The 17062-nt window shown below is 42.5% G+C and overlaps 3 protein-coding genes across 3 annotated transcripts; all 3 read left to right on the top strand.

Annotated features, from left to right (window-relative positions):
• Positions 1-105: 105 nt before the first annotated feature.
• Positions 106-4112, top strand: kbtbd4 (kelch repeat and BTB (POZ) domain containing 4). The gene is made up of 5 exons (XM_079568100.1): positions 106-183; positions 1659-2113; positions 2188-2329; positions 2814-2920; positions 2997-4112. The coding sequence occupies exons 2-5, from the start codon at positions 1661-1663 to the stop codon at positions 3855-3857; spliced, it is 1563 nt and encodes a 520-aa protein (XP_079424226.1). The 5' UTR covers positions 106-183; positions 1659-1660; the 3' UTR covers positions 3858-4112.
• A 65-nt stretch (positions 4113-4177) lies between these two features.
• rapsn (receptor-associated protein of the synapse, 43kD) lies at positions 4178-10697 on the top strand. The gene is made up of 8 exons (XM_079568101.1): positions 4178-5314; positions 6702-7040; positions 8215-8373; positions 8790-8888; positions 8960-9082; positions 9167-9220; positions 9307-9506; positions 9845-10697. The coding sequence occupies exons 1-8, from the start codon at positions 5090-5092 to the stop codon at positions 9915-9917; spliced, it is 1272 nt and encodes a 423-aa protein (XP_079424227.1). The 5' UTR covers positions 4178-5089; the 3' UTR covers positions 9918-10697.
• Positions 10698-12489: 1792 nt separating this feature from the next.
• On the top strand, positions 12490-16161 carry LOC306971185 (zinc-binding protein A33-like; the record flags this gene model as incomplete). The annotated part of the gene is made up of 6 exons (XM_079567361.1): positions 12490-12882; positions 13357-13452; positions 14243-14473; positions 14547-14569; positions 14640-14758; positions 15572-16161. 6 exons carry the CDS (start codon positions 12490-12492, stop codon positions 16120-16122), a joined length of 1413 nt encoding a protein of 470 aa, XP_079423487.1. The 3' UTR covers positions 16123-16161.
• Positions 16162-17062: the final 901 nt, after the last annotated feature.

Below are 17062 nucleotides of genomic sequence, written 5' to 3'. Positions count from 1 at the left end.
GGTTTTCAACATCCACAGAGTGAAAGACAAGTCAAGATGTAGTGTAGTCTCTTTTATGGCTGCAGTGATGGCGTTCTGCCGCGTGGGGGCAGTACAACCTTAGGACGGAGTTCACGTGGTAGAAAAAGTTTGTTTTCTTCCGGTGTTGGCCCAGCTGCTCTGAATGCAAACGTGGTGAAGAAGGTAATTATATCGTCTAAAGCAGATCCAACTGGGCACAGACCGAGTCCAGTTTGTTTGCATAGTTTGCTATTAGCCTTTTATTTTTACTCTCCTCTCCGGAGTCTCCTGCAGGGATCAAAACACTCTGTGCGAGCTAAGCTAACGCAGGGGCCTGGCACCACAGACATCACCATATGCATATGACTACTCTATAACAAATGGCAAACATATCATTAGATCATTTATATCAATATGTGATGTATTTGGAACAGGGGGTTTCCAGATTTTTTCATATGGATGCCACTTTGTTATGCGAGGGTCGCGCCTGGACCAATACAAGTCTTTGAGACAATGAACTGAGGATGTTTGCAGTCTTTTAAGTTTTGATGCTTTAATTTGTATCTCTTTAGAACACGTTCCCCAATATTAATTTGTCATATCTAATAAGTAAAATTGAGTAAGCTTGGTATTAACACCCCTCTATTCACTGCCTCAGCCCATCTGGGTGTGGTGGTCAGTCAGATGCCAAGAGTGACCTGTGCTACTTCGCTGCCAAGCTCGTGGATTTTAAATGGGACAATCATTAATATATTTCCTTTGCGGTTCTAAGACGATCAGTGATTGGACCAAACTGCACATTAATAAATGTTTTCTTAAGGTAAACATGAATATGGTAAAGAATGCACTAAATATCACAAACACTAAGCCAAGTTCAGTGCGAGAAACGGATGATCTAATGGTTCATTTTATAGAAAGTAATAGTAATAATAATGGCTTACACTTGTATTGCACTTTTAAGCCCCTCAGACCACCACTGACCACCCACTCTGGCCTATTGTACATTTTTAGTGGTAGGGGAAACCAGAGTACCCGGAGGAAACCTAATGCCTTAACACCACAATGTAGGGCTGATTATTATCGAAATATCCACATTGGAAGAAGCCACAATATATTGCATTGAGAGATGATTTAGATTTACACATATGTTGCAAAACAAAAACCATGGGAACTTCATAATGTGCAGATTCAGTACGATTTAAGTCTTGTTTTGGCACAATTTGATGATTGTTCTTGTAATGGAACACACAAATTTTATAAACTTGCAATGTAGTTTCCTAACATTTCTGTGACAATGACCCTGAAAAGAGACCCTGAAAGTTAGAAGAAGAACTGGGATGCTACAATTATGTTCAAAGTAAAGAATGAGTTTGGACCTAACATTTTAATTTAGTGGTTTCCTCTTTCATTGTCATTAAAAAAATAGGTATAAGGCCTTTAATATTTAATGGAATGTATTTGTTGGAACTGATTAGTAAAATATTGTAATAATATCGTTATTGCAATATTCAAGACAGTTCATCAAATATCGCAATTATTTTCCTCATATCACGCAGCCCAAAAGCATGTTTTCATTGTACTCTTAGTCATATTGGATTATAATAAGATGGAACTCATTACATAAATGGTAATAATTGTCATCCTGTAAATAAACTCAGAAATGGAGTCCATTGAGGAGAGTGTGGGTGGCTCCGTGGGAGAGGACAACTACTTCCTGGGCTACACCTTCACGGACCGCTCCCACTCCAGCCGCGTGGTGAAGAACATCATGGACCTGTGCCTGGAGGACGGCCTGTTTGCGGATGTCACCGTCGTCGTGGACAGCAAAGAGTTCCACCTGCATCGCCTCGTCCTGTCCGCCCAGAGCAGCTTCTTTCGCTCTATGTTCACGTCCAACCTCCGAGAGTCGCACGATCGCACCATCGAGCTGAAGGACGTGAGCGCCTCCGTCTTCCAGCTGCTGGTGGACTACATCTACCACGGCACCATCCGCCTGCGGGTGGAGGATCTGCAGGACACGTATGAGATGGCCGACATGTACCAGCTCACCGCTTTGTTCGAGGAGTGCTCCCGCTTCCTGTCACGCACTGTGGAGGTCAAGAACTGTCTGCAGGTGTGTTCCCACTCTCTGCTCTGGGCTCCGGGCTGAAGCTTGTTATTGTTATTGAAATGTGTCTGTATGCCCAGGTGATGTGGCTGGCTGATAGACACAGTGACCAGGAGTTGTACACTGCAGCAAAACACTGTGCAAAGATTCACTTGGTTCAGCTTCACCAAACGGAAGAATTTTCTAATTTGCCGCTCTGCCTTCTTCTGGACATCATCAAAGGTAATGAAAAACCATACACTTTGAGTTAACATGTTTTCATGTTATGTATCCCAAAAAATAAACTTAAAGCTGGGATGAAGCAACACAAAAGGTTTTGACAACTGCAGCATAATATGTTGACCACATTTCAACGCATTATCTATATATAAAAAAAGGAAACATTGTTGTGTTTCAGCATATATCATTCTATGTAGTGGATCCTAAAGAGCTTCATGGGCAGATCCCACTGAAATGATTCAGAATACACACAGTGATTTGATCTGAAAAATAGTTGGGTATTGTACAATTTATTTGTAACTGTTGATACAACAAACCCAGTTTTCTAAGAGATGTTTGTGTTGCATCATGTTCACACTGGCTCTTCTTTGCATGTAACAGTTATAACATGTGGCATGGAAAATGAGGTCCTGGTTTGGGACAGAAAGACAATATGCAGTGTTTAAAGGAATATAAAATACTAATAAAACATTTTTTTTTATTTCAGATGGAGTTCCCAGCTCCCAAAATCCCACTGTGGCAATTGAGTCCTGGATTAATCACAACAAAGTGGAAAGAGAAGAGTTCTCTTCTATTCTGCAAGAGAATCTCAAAGTAATTACAAAATTGTGCTCTTCATTTAGTATTTGATGCATTTTATCTGACTGCTCATCCTTCTTCCTATGCCCAGGAGATCGGAGAGAATGTGCACATCTACCTGATTGGAAAGGAGGAGTCTCGTACACATTCGTTGGCTGTTTCTCTCCACTGTGACGAGGATGATGCCATCAGTGTGAGCGGACAGAACAGCCTGTGCCACCAGATCACGGCCGCCTGTAAACATGGGGCTGACCTGTACGTGGTGGGGGGGTCCATCCCACGCCGCATGTGGAAGTGCAACATGCACACCATGGACTGGGAGCGCTGCGCACCGCTGCCCCGCGATAGGCTGCACCACACTATGGTGTCTGTGCACAGCGAGGATGTCATCTACTCTCTGGGCGGAAAGACCTTACAAGACACACTGTCCAATGCCGTCATCTACTACACAGTCAAAGACAACATGTGGACAGAGACCAGCTCCTTGGACACTGCTGTGTCCGGCTCTGCTGGTGTTATCCTGGGAGGCACCATCTACCTGCTGGGAGGGGAGGAGAACGATATGGACTTCTTTACCAAACCTTCACGACTCATTCAGTGCTTTGACACGGCTGCTCAAAAGTGTCTCATTAAATCTTACATGTTGCCGTTTGCCGGCTGCATGCATGCCGCGGTGCACATGGATGTTATCTTCATTGTGGCAGAGGGGGACTCGCTGGTTTGTTACAACCCTCTTTTGGAGAGCTTTACCCGGTTACGTTTTCCAGAGGTTTGGAGCTGTGTGCCCTCCTTGTGGAAGGTGGCTAGCTGTAATGGCTGCATATATGTTTTCAGGGACAAGTGTAAGAAAGGAGATGCAAACACGTTAAAGTTCAACCCTGCCACCTCTGTAGTGACTGTTATCAGAGGAATCAAGATCCTGCTCACAAACTGGCAGTTTGTTTTGGCCTAAAGTTCCCTCCACAGTCTGTAGTGACAGACGGATGGGTCACATGACATGGTTCTGTGTTTACTCAGCTGCCAAGCCCCCCCTCCAAAAAGTGTCCTACAGAGCCTTAGCCATCTCTCAAGTCCAACTATAGTTGAATCAATATTCATTCTGCAAAGCGACCTAAGTTTCATGACAAACTGAATCTTAGGATATTTTTAATATTCTCAAAAGATTTGACTGAATAAACAGATCCATAAAGCATGTTACATCACCTCAAGCAACTGTTTGTATTACTGCATTTAGATTGTTTAAGTAAATCTGCAATGTTTTGTATCAGTGGTACTGTGATCTTCTAAAGCTTCCCCATAAATGCTTTTAAGCAATGTGCCATTCATTTGAAAATGACTTTGATGCCTTTAAATATTTGAGGGTCCGCCTTCACACAGCATTGTCTTGTGAATGTATCCAGTGAATAGTGTCGGCAGTGTCCTTGAAGCAGTTAATGGGAGGTGAAGGAGAGAAAGCGTCCACGGTCTGATCCCACTGATGTCAAGGAGGCTTCAGGCTGAAACCCAAGCCAAGGAACATGTCCGACTGTGAGAACTATTCTGAGCCCGGGCTGAAGCCGAGAGGTGTGGGAGCGAGTGTGGGAGGGGGGCTCCACCACAAAGCAGAAATTGAACTTGTCCACAAGTGCCATTCAGCACATGGTTCTTTAATTATGTCTAAGACACTTCCGCATCATGCTCTTGAGTCCACTGATGGATTCAAAGTTACTTTTGTAGAAGTTGGTCACGGTGCATTGCTTGGTTGTAGTGACCTTGGTAGTACTGCTGAGGGCAGGACAGAATTCCAAAAGGGACACATGGTCTGGAGTGACAGCAGCAGAAGGAAGGCGGGCAGGAGACTAAGGGGGGCAGAATTCCTCTGACAGGGGTGTGGATATTCTGCAGATATTCTAGCATAGCACTGCTAGCACTTTGCTGGAAAACGGTTTCTTTGGAGATTTTGCGGAGGATACATGAAGGCTATTCGTGGACAGTTGGTGGAAGGACCATATCCGGATTCATTTTAGTTGCTCTAACTCTTCTTGAGAAGCCTGGGAAGAATGGCTGCTCATCCATTTTTCTCTGAGTCTCATCTCAGAAGCTGAGGGTGGTGCTAGGCCGCCTGAGGACTGACCGGAGCTGCTAACTCTGCATGGTCAGGATCTATAGTCCTGCCGGCTCTCTGCCATTGCATGGCCTAAACAAATGCTCACTTTTATGAGGAAGCTGGCAGCAGAGATGGGCCAGGACCAAACCAAGCAGCAGATTGAGAAAGGCCTGAGGCTGTACCAGTCCAACCAGACTGATCGGGCTCTGCATGTGTGGACTAAAGTCCTGGAGAAGACTTCAGATCCTGGGGGAAAGTTCAGGGTGCTGGGCTGTCTGATCACTGCACATTCTGAGATGGGCAAATACAAGGACATGCTAAAGGTAAGGCTCACCACATGTGTCCTGCTGTGTAAAAAGAAAACGTCAGAATTAAACTAAAATGTGTATTAAATGTAGGAAAGATCTGTGTCTTGAGAACCGTTTGACAGTGATGATTGATGATGTTGGAGAGGTATGTGCATTATTTCTCGCTGCAGCAGTGAGGTACAAATATTGTTCAGTTTGCAGTGTTCTTGGGGAGCATGGATTAATATGTGGCATCCCTGTGATGCCGAGTAAATAAGTGCCTTGCAACCTGAGATGAGAGTGGGATATCTTGTTGACATAATCATCTTTACTCCAGCAGGCGCTCATGCTCAGATGGAATAATAAGCTGTGCTAAGGCTAGACAGAAAAAATGAGACATGTAAATTAAATATCTACTATGTCTATTCAATGTTCAAGTTATTCAAGTCAAAATATACTTTATAACAGGATTTACAGGTCTGTGTTATTACATTATCAGAAAAAACATTGTTCACAGAAAGCAGATGTGCTCTGACAGTTGTCAAAACACTATCTTGGCATTGTGTGTTTGAAAAGCAAAACAAACAAAACAAGTTGTTCCCTAGTTTGACCGCAGTGTGGAGAGTTTAGGTATGTCATTTTTAGATAAATATTGAAGTCTTGTTTCCTGAATATTAATATTTTAATATTTTTGATGGGCCTGACTGCCCGCCAATGTTGACTGTAGTTTCAGAGCTCTGGCTTAAATCTTAGTTTTTATCTATCATGACAACCATAATAACCCTTAAAAGTCTTGCATACTAGGGCTGGGTAATATGACAATGAAAATCCTGAACCCTGTGACAATCTGTCAATTTGGAGAGATCGTCATATGATTCAGTGCTTCTATATTTAATGCAGCTATATGCTCAAATACAGACGCTGTTACCCACCCCATCACCGATCACTCAAATGCAAATATTCAGAAGCAGCAGATGGCTTTAGTTACTTCTTAAAGGCAACATCACCCACCCCAGTATACCCCAGGAGAGAAGTGGTGCTTCAATTATTTTGAATGTTAGGAAACATTATGTGTATGGTACCCAGGTGGCACAGTCGGTTCAAAGCTCACATTCCCACCAGTGAGATATTTAAAGGCCCATTGTAAGAAGCAATGAAAGAGAACAAATAAATTATATTGTTAGTTGTCCAAACACATTCTTCACTTTCCTAACATCACAGGGATGAGTTTAAAGGCACATTTTACAACTTGTGAGGGCACTTTTCAGGTCAGCATGCTGAAAAAAATAGCCTTCGAGTTTCAATTACTATAATTTCTCAAAGGTTACAATATACTAGTGGAGGATAGAACAAACTCTTGCCTAGTTCTTAATTGTGTCTGCACTAAATAAAGATTGAATAATGCCTCTCCACTGGTTTACAGTACGCTCTGGAGCAGATCGACACTGCCCGGGAGATGGAGGACCCGGACTACCTGACAGAGGGCTATCTGAATTTGGCACGCAGTAACGAGAAGCTGTGTGACTTCCAGAAGACTGTGTCCTACTGCAAGACGTGCCTGAACATGCAGGGCACCACCGTCAGCCTGCAGCTCAACGGCCAGGTGTGTCTGAGCATGGGCAATGCCTTCCTGGGCCTCAGCGTTTTCCAGAAGGCCCTGGAGAGCTACGAGAAGGCCCTGCGTTATGCCCATAACAACGATGACAAGATGCTGGAGTGCAGGGTTTGCTGCAGCCTGGGGAACATCTACGTTCACCTCAAGGTATTATTCTGTATGCAATTCAAAAGCACAACAGATTCAGCATTTACTTACCTGCAGTCTTGAACACTGAGATAATTAGGTTGGCATGATCCCTCCACCCCTGTCTCTACATAATCTCAGCATGGGAAAATCTCTAAGGGCGATATTGTGACGATCTGCAATGAAAGATTTTCTGCTGACACTTTTCCACCCGATCTCATTATGTTCTGACTGAATGGCACAACCATTACAGTGACACAAACTTTCAGAACATGATTTCAATTCAACCCAGTTGTGAAAAAATTGGAAATCAGGAGAACCACTTTGAAAGAAAATAACCATTCCCATGGATGGACAGGCTGCTGATGTGTCCAACTAGGACAGATATAAGCTGACATATTACAACAATATGTTGTATGTGGCATGATACTCAAAGAAACAAGATGGGATGGTGAAGAAGATGATGGGATCATGGGACACATCAGTCTCCTGTCCCACTGATGCTGCGCAGTATTTGAGTTTTCCTAAAGGCTGGGTGTTGTGTTTTCTGTGGGCTCATTTTGGGCATAAGCAGACAACATTTTAAAAGCAGAGCTGTCTCAGAGCTGAAGCGGTGCTGATGGAGCTGGACACGTCTGTGTTGTTGCAACTGGAGTTGACTGCTGATGTGGGCTGATACTGCTCTGGGTGTTGTTGGGCCACTATGTGAGATATTTCCTGTGGTGGATCAGTTGATGCTGCCTGATGCCATATAATGGTGATGTATCTCGGGTATAGAGTTCTGGATAGGATAATAACTGTGGCTCGCTGTATGGAGACAGACTGTGGCCTGGTCAGTTTATTTGTCTGTTGCCAATTTCTGCTGACAAGAATAAGTAAGAAGAAAGTTCAAAACAACATACATTGCTAATAAGTGAGAAGCTTGTCTTCAACATTGGCTGAATGTTAGTTTAGCCAATGATTGAATTTGTACTAAATCCATGTTTGCACAGAAACGTATATCTACAGATAAGTTGTAAGAAAATTTAGAAGAAAAAAATAAGTCACTAGAAGTAAGTCATTTAGTCAGTTTGGTATCAAGTGTGATTTAAATTCATTATATATTTTTCACATGTAATGAGTTGCAAAAATGAAAGATATGAATTTAGATTCGGGCACAGCCGACTTTATACAATAATTGATCTCTTCTGTCCAGGACTACGAGAAGGCGCTGTTCTTCCCCTGTAAAGCAGCTGAACTGGTCAATGACTATGGCAAAGGTTGGAGCCTTAAGTACCGTGCCATGAGCCAGTACCACATGTCTGTGGCCTACAGGAAACTGGAGCGCCTCCCCGACGCCATGGAGTGCTGTGAGGTATGTGTGATCCAGGCGTTTGCGCACTGTCTTTCCTCCTGCACACAGGCTTACATAAGTCAGAGCAGCTCCTGCAAGTGTCAGCTCCGCACTCGCATTATTAGAGCTGTTCTCACTGTAGACGCTCTGCTGACAGCTGCAGCTACAGTTGTTCTGTCAGAGGAAAACTTAGACCTGGACAAAAATATGCCCAGAGTGTTAATAAAGTGCTTCTAATTGTGTACTTGCGTTAAACACGGCAGTGTTCTTGAGTCTACAGCTGTAGAAAGGAGCAGGATGCATTTCAGATATTTTATACTTGCCTTTAAATAACATTTACAGTTTGGCACGAACAGTTTAGTATCCTGTAACGTGTATCCGATGGCAGACTGAAGAGTTATTTTCTACGGCACAATGACACATGGGTTTGTTTTCAGGAGTCTATGAAGATTGCGCTGCAGCATGGCGACCGCCCTCTGCAGGCCCTGTGCCTGCTCAACTTTGCCGATATCCATCGCTGCAGGCGGGACGTGGATGTAGGTGTATATTTAAACATAGGATAATGGATGACTGGTTTGACAAATACTGAATCCTTTTGTGCCATCAGAAAGCATTCCCTCGGTATGAGTCTGCGCTGGGCATCATGACGGACATCGGGAACCGTCTGGGACAGGTCTACGTTTATTTGGGAGTAGGAAAGTGCTGGCTCCTACAGAAGGACTATGATAAGGTTTTACACCCTGCTGATAGATGCACATGTACAGTCATCTTCAAATGTTCAAGCTCTTTTTTTTTAAATGTCGTTTTCTATCAGGCCCTTGATTCACTGCAACGAGCGCAAGAGCTAGCAGATGCAATAGGAAACAAGGTAATCATGAGATTTTTTTTTATCTCATAATGAAGAAACAAAGTGTAAAGCAAAGGTTTGACCATTGACTGTGTGTGTGTTGAAAGCTGTGCACGCTGAAGGTGCACTGCATCAGCGAGGGCATCTACCGCAGCAGAGGACAGCAGGACGAGCTACGAGAGCAGGTGGTTAAGTACCTTCAGTGTGTGGAGGAGCTGGAGCTTTACTGCGGCATGTGTGGAGAGAGCATCGGGGACAGAGACCAGAAACTGCAGGCCCTGCCCTGCTCTCACATCTTCCACCTCAAGTAAGTACAGCTGTCATCATCACAGCATCAGGCGAATGGACGAGAGGCCAAACTAATGAAGTAAAAGTAAAAGTCATCTGGAGGGTTGACATACAGCAGTGCATAAATCCAGTCCTGTGATAGGAGAGGGTTTTCACTATGAGTCAGGCAGTTTTTGAAGACTGGTGTCAAGAGCTAGCATTATGGTTATGGCACTTGAGTGGAGTTTGCAGAGGCTGTCAATAGGTGCGCCAGTTTCCCCTAACCACTAAAAAACCTAGCTGTGTCCCTTCACAGGCCATGTAAAAGATTCACCTTGGTAAATGTAGTGAATAGATTGAATTTCTTCCATTCCACAGGTGTCTGGAGACCAACGGCACAAAAGGCTGTCCCAAATGTTTCAAGTCATCGATGAAGCCTGGATTTGTGTGAGATTTAGGGCAGAATATTGGATCAAACAGCGGTTCAGTGGAGCCTTGGATGCTCTGATGCTTTGAGTGTGCCTGCTCCGCACAAACCAGGCCGAGCTCAGACTTGATACTGGAGCAGTCTGCGGGTGTTGGTCTGGGACAGTGGACAGCACCACACATGAACGTGAGCTGATGCCAGTCACTTTACAGAACGCCCCGAGGAGGAAAGACTGATGTGTCCGTATACACACGAGCCACAGAGCTGGCACCTCTTGATACTGGTCAGACTAAAAAGCATTTACACAAGCTATATTTTTTAGATCACAGATTCATATGTCAGTGTAACCTAGTGTAACAGTGTACATAACATCATGATATCGTATCTTTTATTTATTTGAAGTGCTTTGTAAACTCACTAACTGTCATCTCTTAATGCTTTAGAACTAGCAAGTCTTCAACGTACTCTGTGGTTAACGCAAGGCCCATTGCATTTGTGAGTTAAATCTGACTGCGGGACATATTTGGATGGTCCTTTCTCATCTGAACAAATGGGCAAAAAAAAAAACATCTGTGAAATACTGTCACAACGATTACATTACAATACTGCACAGGCACTTATTATTACAGTCATGTTAGTTTTAGTGTGGCCTAACAGTTTGAACTACCTCTGCTCCGTCTTGCCATGAGAACGCTGTACGTTTTTAGGCAGTATTTTTAATTATCACTGTAAACATTGAACTGAATCATGTAGAGGCAATGTCTATTTGTGATTTTAATTTTCAGTTTGGTAATAAAGTGTAATTAAGCGTAAAAAGTTGTCGGTCTTCCTTTATTAGGTTTGCTTTCATGGGGATTATACCCCCAGTTATCCTTCACATAAAAGCTTCTGGATACTAAAGGGTATTAGATATATCTACCTGTGGTGACCCGGCAGCTAAAGGAGTTGTCTCACAGCTCTTTTCTCAACTTTATATTATTTTTATCTAATGTTAGCTGAGGTGGGTAGTACTCTGTAACATTTACTCAAGTGCATGTAAATGATAAATGGTCACATTTATGTTGTGCTTTTCTACCTGCTTTAGGCACTCAAAGCGCTTTACATCAAGGAACCAGTCATCTATTCACTCTCTCATTCATACACCAGTGTACGCAGACATTGGAGGGAAGATGGGTGAAGTGTCTTGCCCAAGGACACGACGACAGTGTGCATCTGCGATATTCAAACCGCCAATCCTCCGATCACAAGAGGACCCGGCCGCTCTAGTATCTGAGTGACTGTCTGACTGATCCATGAGTAATATTACAATGAAGTATCTTAACTCTTGAAAAGAGAAAGTGCTGCACTGAATCAGAGTCTAGGTGGTGTATAGGCTGAAGTAACAATCTTAGAAACTTACAAAAATCAGGTGCTCTTCAGGCTTAGAGGGCATAAAATCTGTGCAAGGCTGTTTAGAAAAGCAGAAGCACTCTGAATTTGTATGTATTTTATTATTATTTTATTTTATTTATTCTTACTTGAGTAAAAAAAAAGTAACTCGTACCTAGGGATGGGCACCGTTAAACGGTACCTACTTGGAACCGACCGAAAAGCTCCGGTCGGGGGTGGTATAGAAAAAATAAAATTCTTTCGGTGCCAGTTTTCGGTTCTTTTTCTCTCCAGACCCGCATTGAGTCTAAGAAAATGCACGTATGCGCAGATAATGAGCCACTTCAGTGCATATGGAGCGAAGAAAAGCTACACCTTTATATAGCTATAACTTACCACTGTGAGTAGATCTTTAAGTGGCAAATCATTTTGACATGTAACATGTGTTTTGTCTACTTCATTATTTCATGTTTTTTTCTCATAATTTATGTCACTACTGAAACATGAATCAAACTTTTAGGCTCAAACAGTTACTCAGTATCTAGCAACATTTTCTCTCTGTAACCTACTTTTTTACTCTTACTTGAGTAAAAATATATATAAGTAACGTTACCTTTACTTGAGTAAATATTTTGGCTACTCTACCCACCTCTGAATGTTGGACAGTGTTTGCTAGTACCCAGAAACGTGGCCACTGTTGATTTATAAAATCACATTCTACAATTTGGTGTTTTTGATGCAAAGCAGGAGTTAATGATACATATTATCATATCATTCAATTTATCAGTTTTTGAAAGCATTATCAAAACAGAAAACGTTAAAACTTCTAGACCTTACAAAATACAAATCTTGACATTGTGAAAGATTGTTTTTGAAGATTTGTTTTGTTTTTTAAACTGAGGGGGAGGGAAGGCATTGACATTTGTGCCAGTTTTTGTTTCATGTCTGTAGGTCCCTACACTCTTTTTTATCTGTGAAGCACCATGGTTTACTTTGTTTGCTTTACAAATAAACTTGACTCGCCTTGCCTTATCTACTCTCCTTAATTTCAAACTATTGACTCTTAAGAATGTTATGACATCCCATCAAACCAACCAATGGGCTCAGCCTGCTGCTTAAGTGGAGGAGCTCAGACCAGTCACACAGGTTCGCCAGGAATCACCTTGAGGTCCACAGTTTGAAGTGTGTAGTTGACACTTCCTGCAAACTTGAGGAGTGGAGCTCAGAGATGGAAGCACAGGCTGCGTTCTGTGAGGATGACATGCTCTGTCCACAGTGCAATGGCATCTACAGCTACCCGGTGCTGCTCAAATGTGGACACAATATCTGCCGCGTTTGTCTACAGACATTCTGGGAATTTAAAGGATCTCGGGAATGTCCGGTGTGTGGCGCACTGTCTGTCCCGGGTAGGCCTCCTATAAACCTGCCACTTAAAATAGCAGCAGATGAGTATCAGACACAAAAAGCCGTCAAGTTCCCGGAGGTATGTGCTCTACACAAGGAGAAACTTCAGATCTTTTGTCAAAATGATGAGGAGGTGATATGCCTGGTGTGTCACACCTCCAAAAGCCATAAAATTCATCAGTGTTGTCCGCTGGATGAGGCAGCCGAACAGAAAAAGGTAAACTAAAAACAGAACTGTACTTTCTTTCTTTGTTTTTTCCCACAGTGATCATCAATAGGGACCCTTGACATACTGTCTCCAGCAGGGCCATCTTTACTTTTACATGCTTTTGGTCATAAATGTTGGTGAACATGATCCCAATTTATGTTTAATGAATCTGACACAATTAAAGAAGCTTAAGTGCAAGTAGTAAATTAGTGTATACTAAATTATTGTTATATTGTATTGAGAGATGTTAATTATGTTTAATTTGAGAGCGAGCTGCTGGTGCCCATTGTGTGACTGTGTCCAGAAATATTTTGGCCCTCGAGCAAGTGTATTTAGTGACTACACTATTGCAATGAGGAAATGAAAATGGAGCCAGGTTAAACAGGAAACTTGCATGTATAAAAGTGGTTAGAATGTGTATTAGGGTATACTTTGAACCTAAGAAATGACTTGTTAAAAACTATGTCTAAATTAATATTTCAGAAAGAAATCTCAGCTAAGTTGGAAGGCTTGAGGAAAAAGCTCAAACTATTTTACAAGAGACGAGAAGAATGGGAAGAAACTAAGACCTACATTCAGGTGAGTGTCGACTGAGGACCTTATAATGACACCCTGATTCAGTTTTTAAAGCTTTGTGTAGTATTTGAACTTGTTGATGAGGATGTAGTTAACTTCCGATAACCTGTAGCAGTGATTCATTGGGATTTTTTGAGTGATGTGGTGTGAGGCAGATGACGCGTTCAGTGCACAAGAGTTTATTGTTGGCCTGATTCCGGAAAGTCCGAGTCAGAATATTTCCTGTTAATTGAAAGAATTTGATGACTACTGTCCTGACAAGAACCAGGAAATATAACCATATTAGTCCAGTGCTCTGGTCTCTGCACTTGCTTCCTGTCACTCAGAGAATAGACTTTTAAACAGTACATCTCTGACATGTTACAGCCGTATGAACCATCTCGGGCCCTGAGAATTTCAGAGAGGGTTCTCCTGGTGGTTCTCAGAGTAAAGACTAAACACGGTGAGGCTGCGTTTCAGTTTCATGCAGCTAAAATCTGGAACGGTCTTCATGAGGATGTGAGACAGGCCTCAACTCTGACAATGCTCAAATCCAGGCTGAAAATAGTCATTTTTACCTGTGCATATGACATGCCTTGTGCATTAATTGTGCTCTACAAATAAACTTCCTTGCCTTGTTGTAGCCAGCATGATGATATAAGGGTTCTTGGTGCCTCTGCATTGTGCGATCAATTTCCAACAATTTTTTTACAAATCATAACAAAAAAGGATTATCATCATATTTCAACAGTGCCAATATTAGTGGATTCTATTTAGCTGCATTTATTCTTCCTGAAAGCATTCTCTGTTGTAGAGCCAGACGCTGCAAAACGAGGCCATCATCAGAGAGGAGTTTCAGAGGCTGCGTCAGTTCCTTCAGGATGAGGAGGAGAGCAGACTGGCACAGCTCAGGCAGGAGCGTGATGTGAAGAGCGGCGTCCTGAGCGAAAAGATCCGAGACATCCAGAACCAGATAAAAAATGTAGAGACCCTCATCGGAGACATCGAGAGTGAGCTCAGAAAGAAGGACCTGCCGTTCCTCCAGGTACTTCACAGGACACATTAAGAATGAGCCGGTCAACACAGTTCTCTAACCATTTTGTATTTGCTTTCAATAGAACTACAAGCAGATGAAGAAAAGGTAATAAGTGCAGACTGGAACTACAGGACTTGACGTAAGGCCGTGTTGTAATTAAAATAAATATTTACAGAACCAAAGGCAGCATTCACGAGCCTATGTGTGTTCGGGACATCCTGATAAACTCAGCAAAGCACGTGGGGATACTCAAGTATGAGGTCTGGAAGAAGATGGCCAGCATCGTCAAATATGGTGGGTGGATCGAGGAACACTTCTCTCTGACCTCACCACTATCATAGACATTTTGACTTCTTACTGATTGTTTATCACACAAATCATCTCCTGAAATCTTCTCCCATCCAGCGCTCTCGCCTAACAGCAAGAAGGTTTCGGGTGTGATTTCTGGGCCTTTCTGTGCATGTTTCTCCCTGTGTCCCTTCTTTTTCCCCCACTACAAAGACATGTACGATAGCACTACACATTTCGTACACAAGGCAACTCAATGCTATTAAAAAGCCACAAAAACGCCACAAAACCGTGACAAAAATTCAACCAAAAAACGTGGCTATAACATGACAAAAAAGCAACAAAAAAAGCAACAAAAAAAGCAACAAAAAAAGCAATGAAAAAGCAACAAAAAACGACAAAAACATGTCAAAAAAGTGACAAAAAGGGACCAAAACGCAACCAAAACGCTTCAAAAATGTGACATAAACGCAACAAAAAAGTTATGATCACTTATGTATGTCTTAGCTTTCAAATGAGACATTACACTGTTTGTGAATGCTTTCATTCATCCAGGGAGTATCCATCGTAGATAAGGTCAAATCATCACAGTCACAGAAGCATATGTACTTGTTTCAGGTAACAGGTTAAAAGGAAAGCAAATCGCCTGCCTCCATCTAACACTATCCCCAGAATACTGAGAAAGATGATATGCTATTGTCATTAGAATAAACACAAATGCTACTTGTAAAACATATATATATATTATTCACTGAAAGGGCTAAAGCAGTGTCAAAGTTACTCACGATCAAAACTAACTTTTGTCTTAACTGTGTGCAGCTCCCATCATGTTTGACCCCAACACGGCCCAGTCCAACCTGAGCTTCTCGGAGGAGCTGACCAGTGTCCAGTACGGCGCTAAGCAGCTCGCCCCCGACAACCCGGAGCGCTGCGTTAACCGCGTGTGCGTGCTCGGTACCCCCGGCTTCAGCTCGGGGCGCCACCGCTGGACCGTCAACGTGGGGCAGGGGAGGGACTGGTACATCGGGGTGGCGAGGGAGTCCATCCAGAGAAAGAACACTGTGTTCCTAGACCCGACTGAGGGCTTTTGGGTCATCGGGAAAACGAACGGAGATTCATACTGGGCCCAAACCCCCGATCGAACGAAACTGGGGGTGAAGCAGCAGCCCGAGTGGATCACGGTGCAGCTGGACTACACCAAAGGCAAAGTGGTGTTCATAAACAACACGGACGGAAGTACAATGCACACGTTTAGAGACAAGTTTACGGAGAGGATTTTCCCCTACTTCTCGCCTGGACTGTACGAGGAAGGGAAGATATCCAGTCCGATTACAATCTGCCCTCAGAACATTATCCTCACAATGGAATAAACTCTGAAGATACTGTATGAAACAAGGGCTGAAATGACCTTGAACTCGGTACTTGGGCTTCTTCAGGTGGTACTCAGGGTCATCAGCAGTTTTAGACTTTATTCATTTTAATTAGAAACGATTTAATTCATGCTTTTATGGATTTATGCTTTAGTAATTCATTTAGGTTAGGTATTTTTCCTGGTTTAGAGATCGTGTACACCCTGTTTATACATACAATTTAGTCAATTACAGATCTAATTCCAACCCTTTTTGACACAGTTTAGTCTTGATTTGGCCTGGTGGCACTTGTAATGTGAAATATTTTATGAGGTGGTGCTTGAGGTGATAGATTTGCAAATCTGTGGTTTAGGTAAGATATGAAGTAGCAATTTTTGGGGGGGATTCTGTACAATTTATACAAGCCAAGATGCATTTAAGTATTACAGGCATTTCAGGGCATATTTGTAGGTCTTGTTTGTAATTGTGCATAACTTAAAATCATAACAACGCCGCCCAAGAACAGACTTCCTGTTTCGATCCAGCACACCAAAATAAAAGCACCATCTAATCAATTTGTTCAACTTTCTTCACTATTATTAGACAAAACACTTAAAATGTCTGTATTTAATTATATTCTTGTAATGTTGCAAGTACCTGCTGTACTAATGAATGAGACGAGCTGTGTGCTTTTATTTTGGCGGGCTGGATCGAAACAGGAAGTCACTTCTTGGGCAGTGTTGTTATGATTTGAAGTTATGCACAGAGTCAATTGGGCCAATGGAGAAGGATAGGTTTCTGCAGAGGACATTATAATAGCTGAATAAATGCAGCTCTAGCAATTTGCCTTTTGCAACAATTCAGATCGCGATTTTGCCTCAATAGCAATTCATCTTTAAGCACTAATGCTAATGTGTAGCTGTCAATACACTAATATGGAATAAAGAGAAAGTATGTGCAT

This window comes from Gobius niger (assembly GCF_951799975.1).
Source record: "Gobius niger genome assembly, chromosome: 12".
NCBI classification, from domain to species: domain Eukaryota; kingdom Metazoa; phylum Chordata; class Actinopteri; order Gobiiformes; family Gobiidae; genus Gobius; species Gobius niger.
Note: the sequence above shows the minus strand (reverse complement) of the source record. Positions and strands in the feature narration are given on the sequence as shown.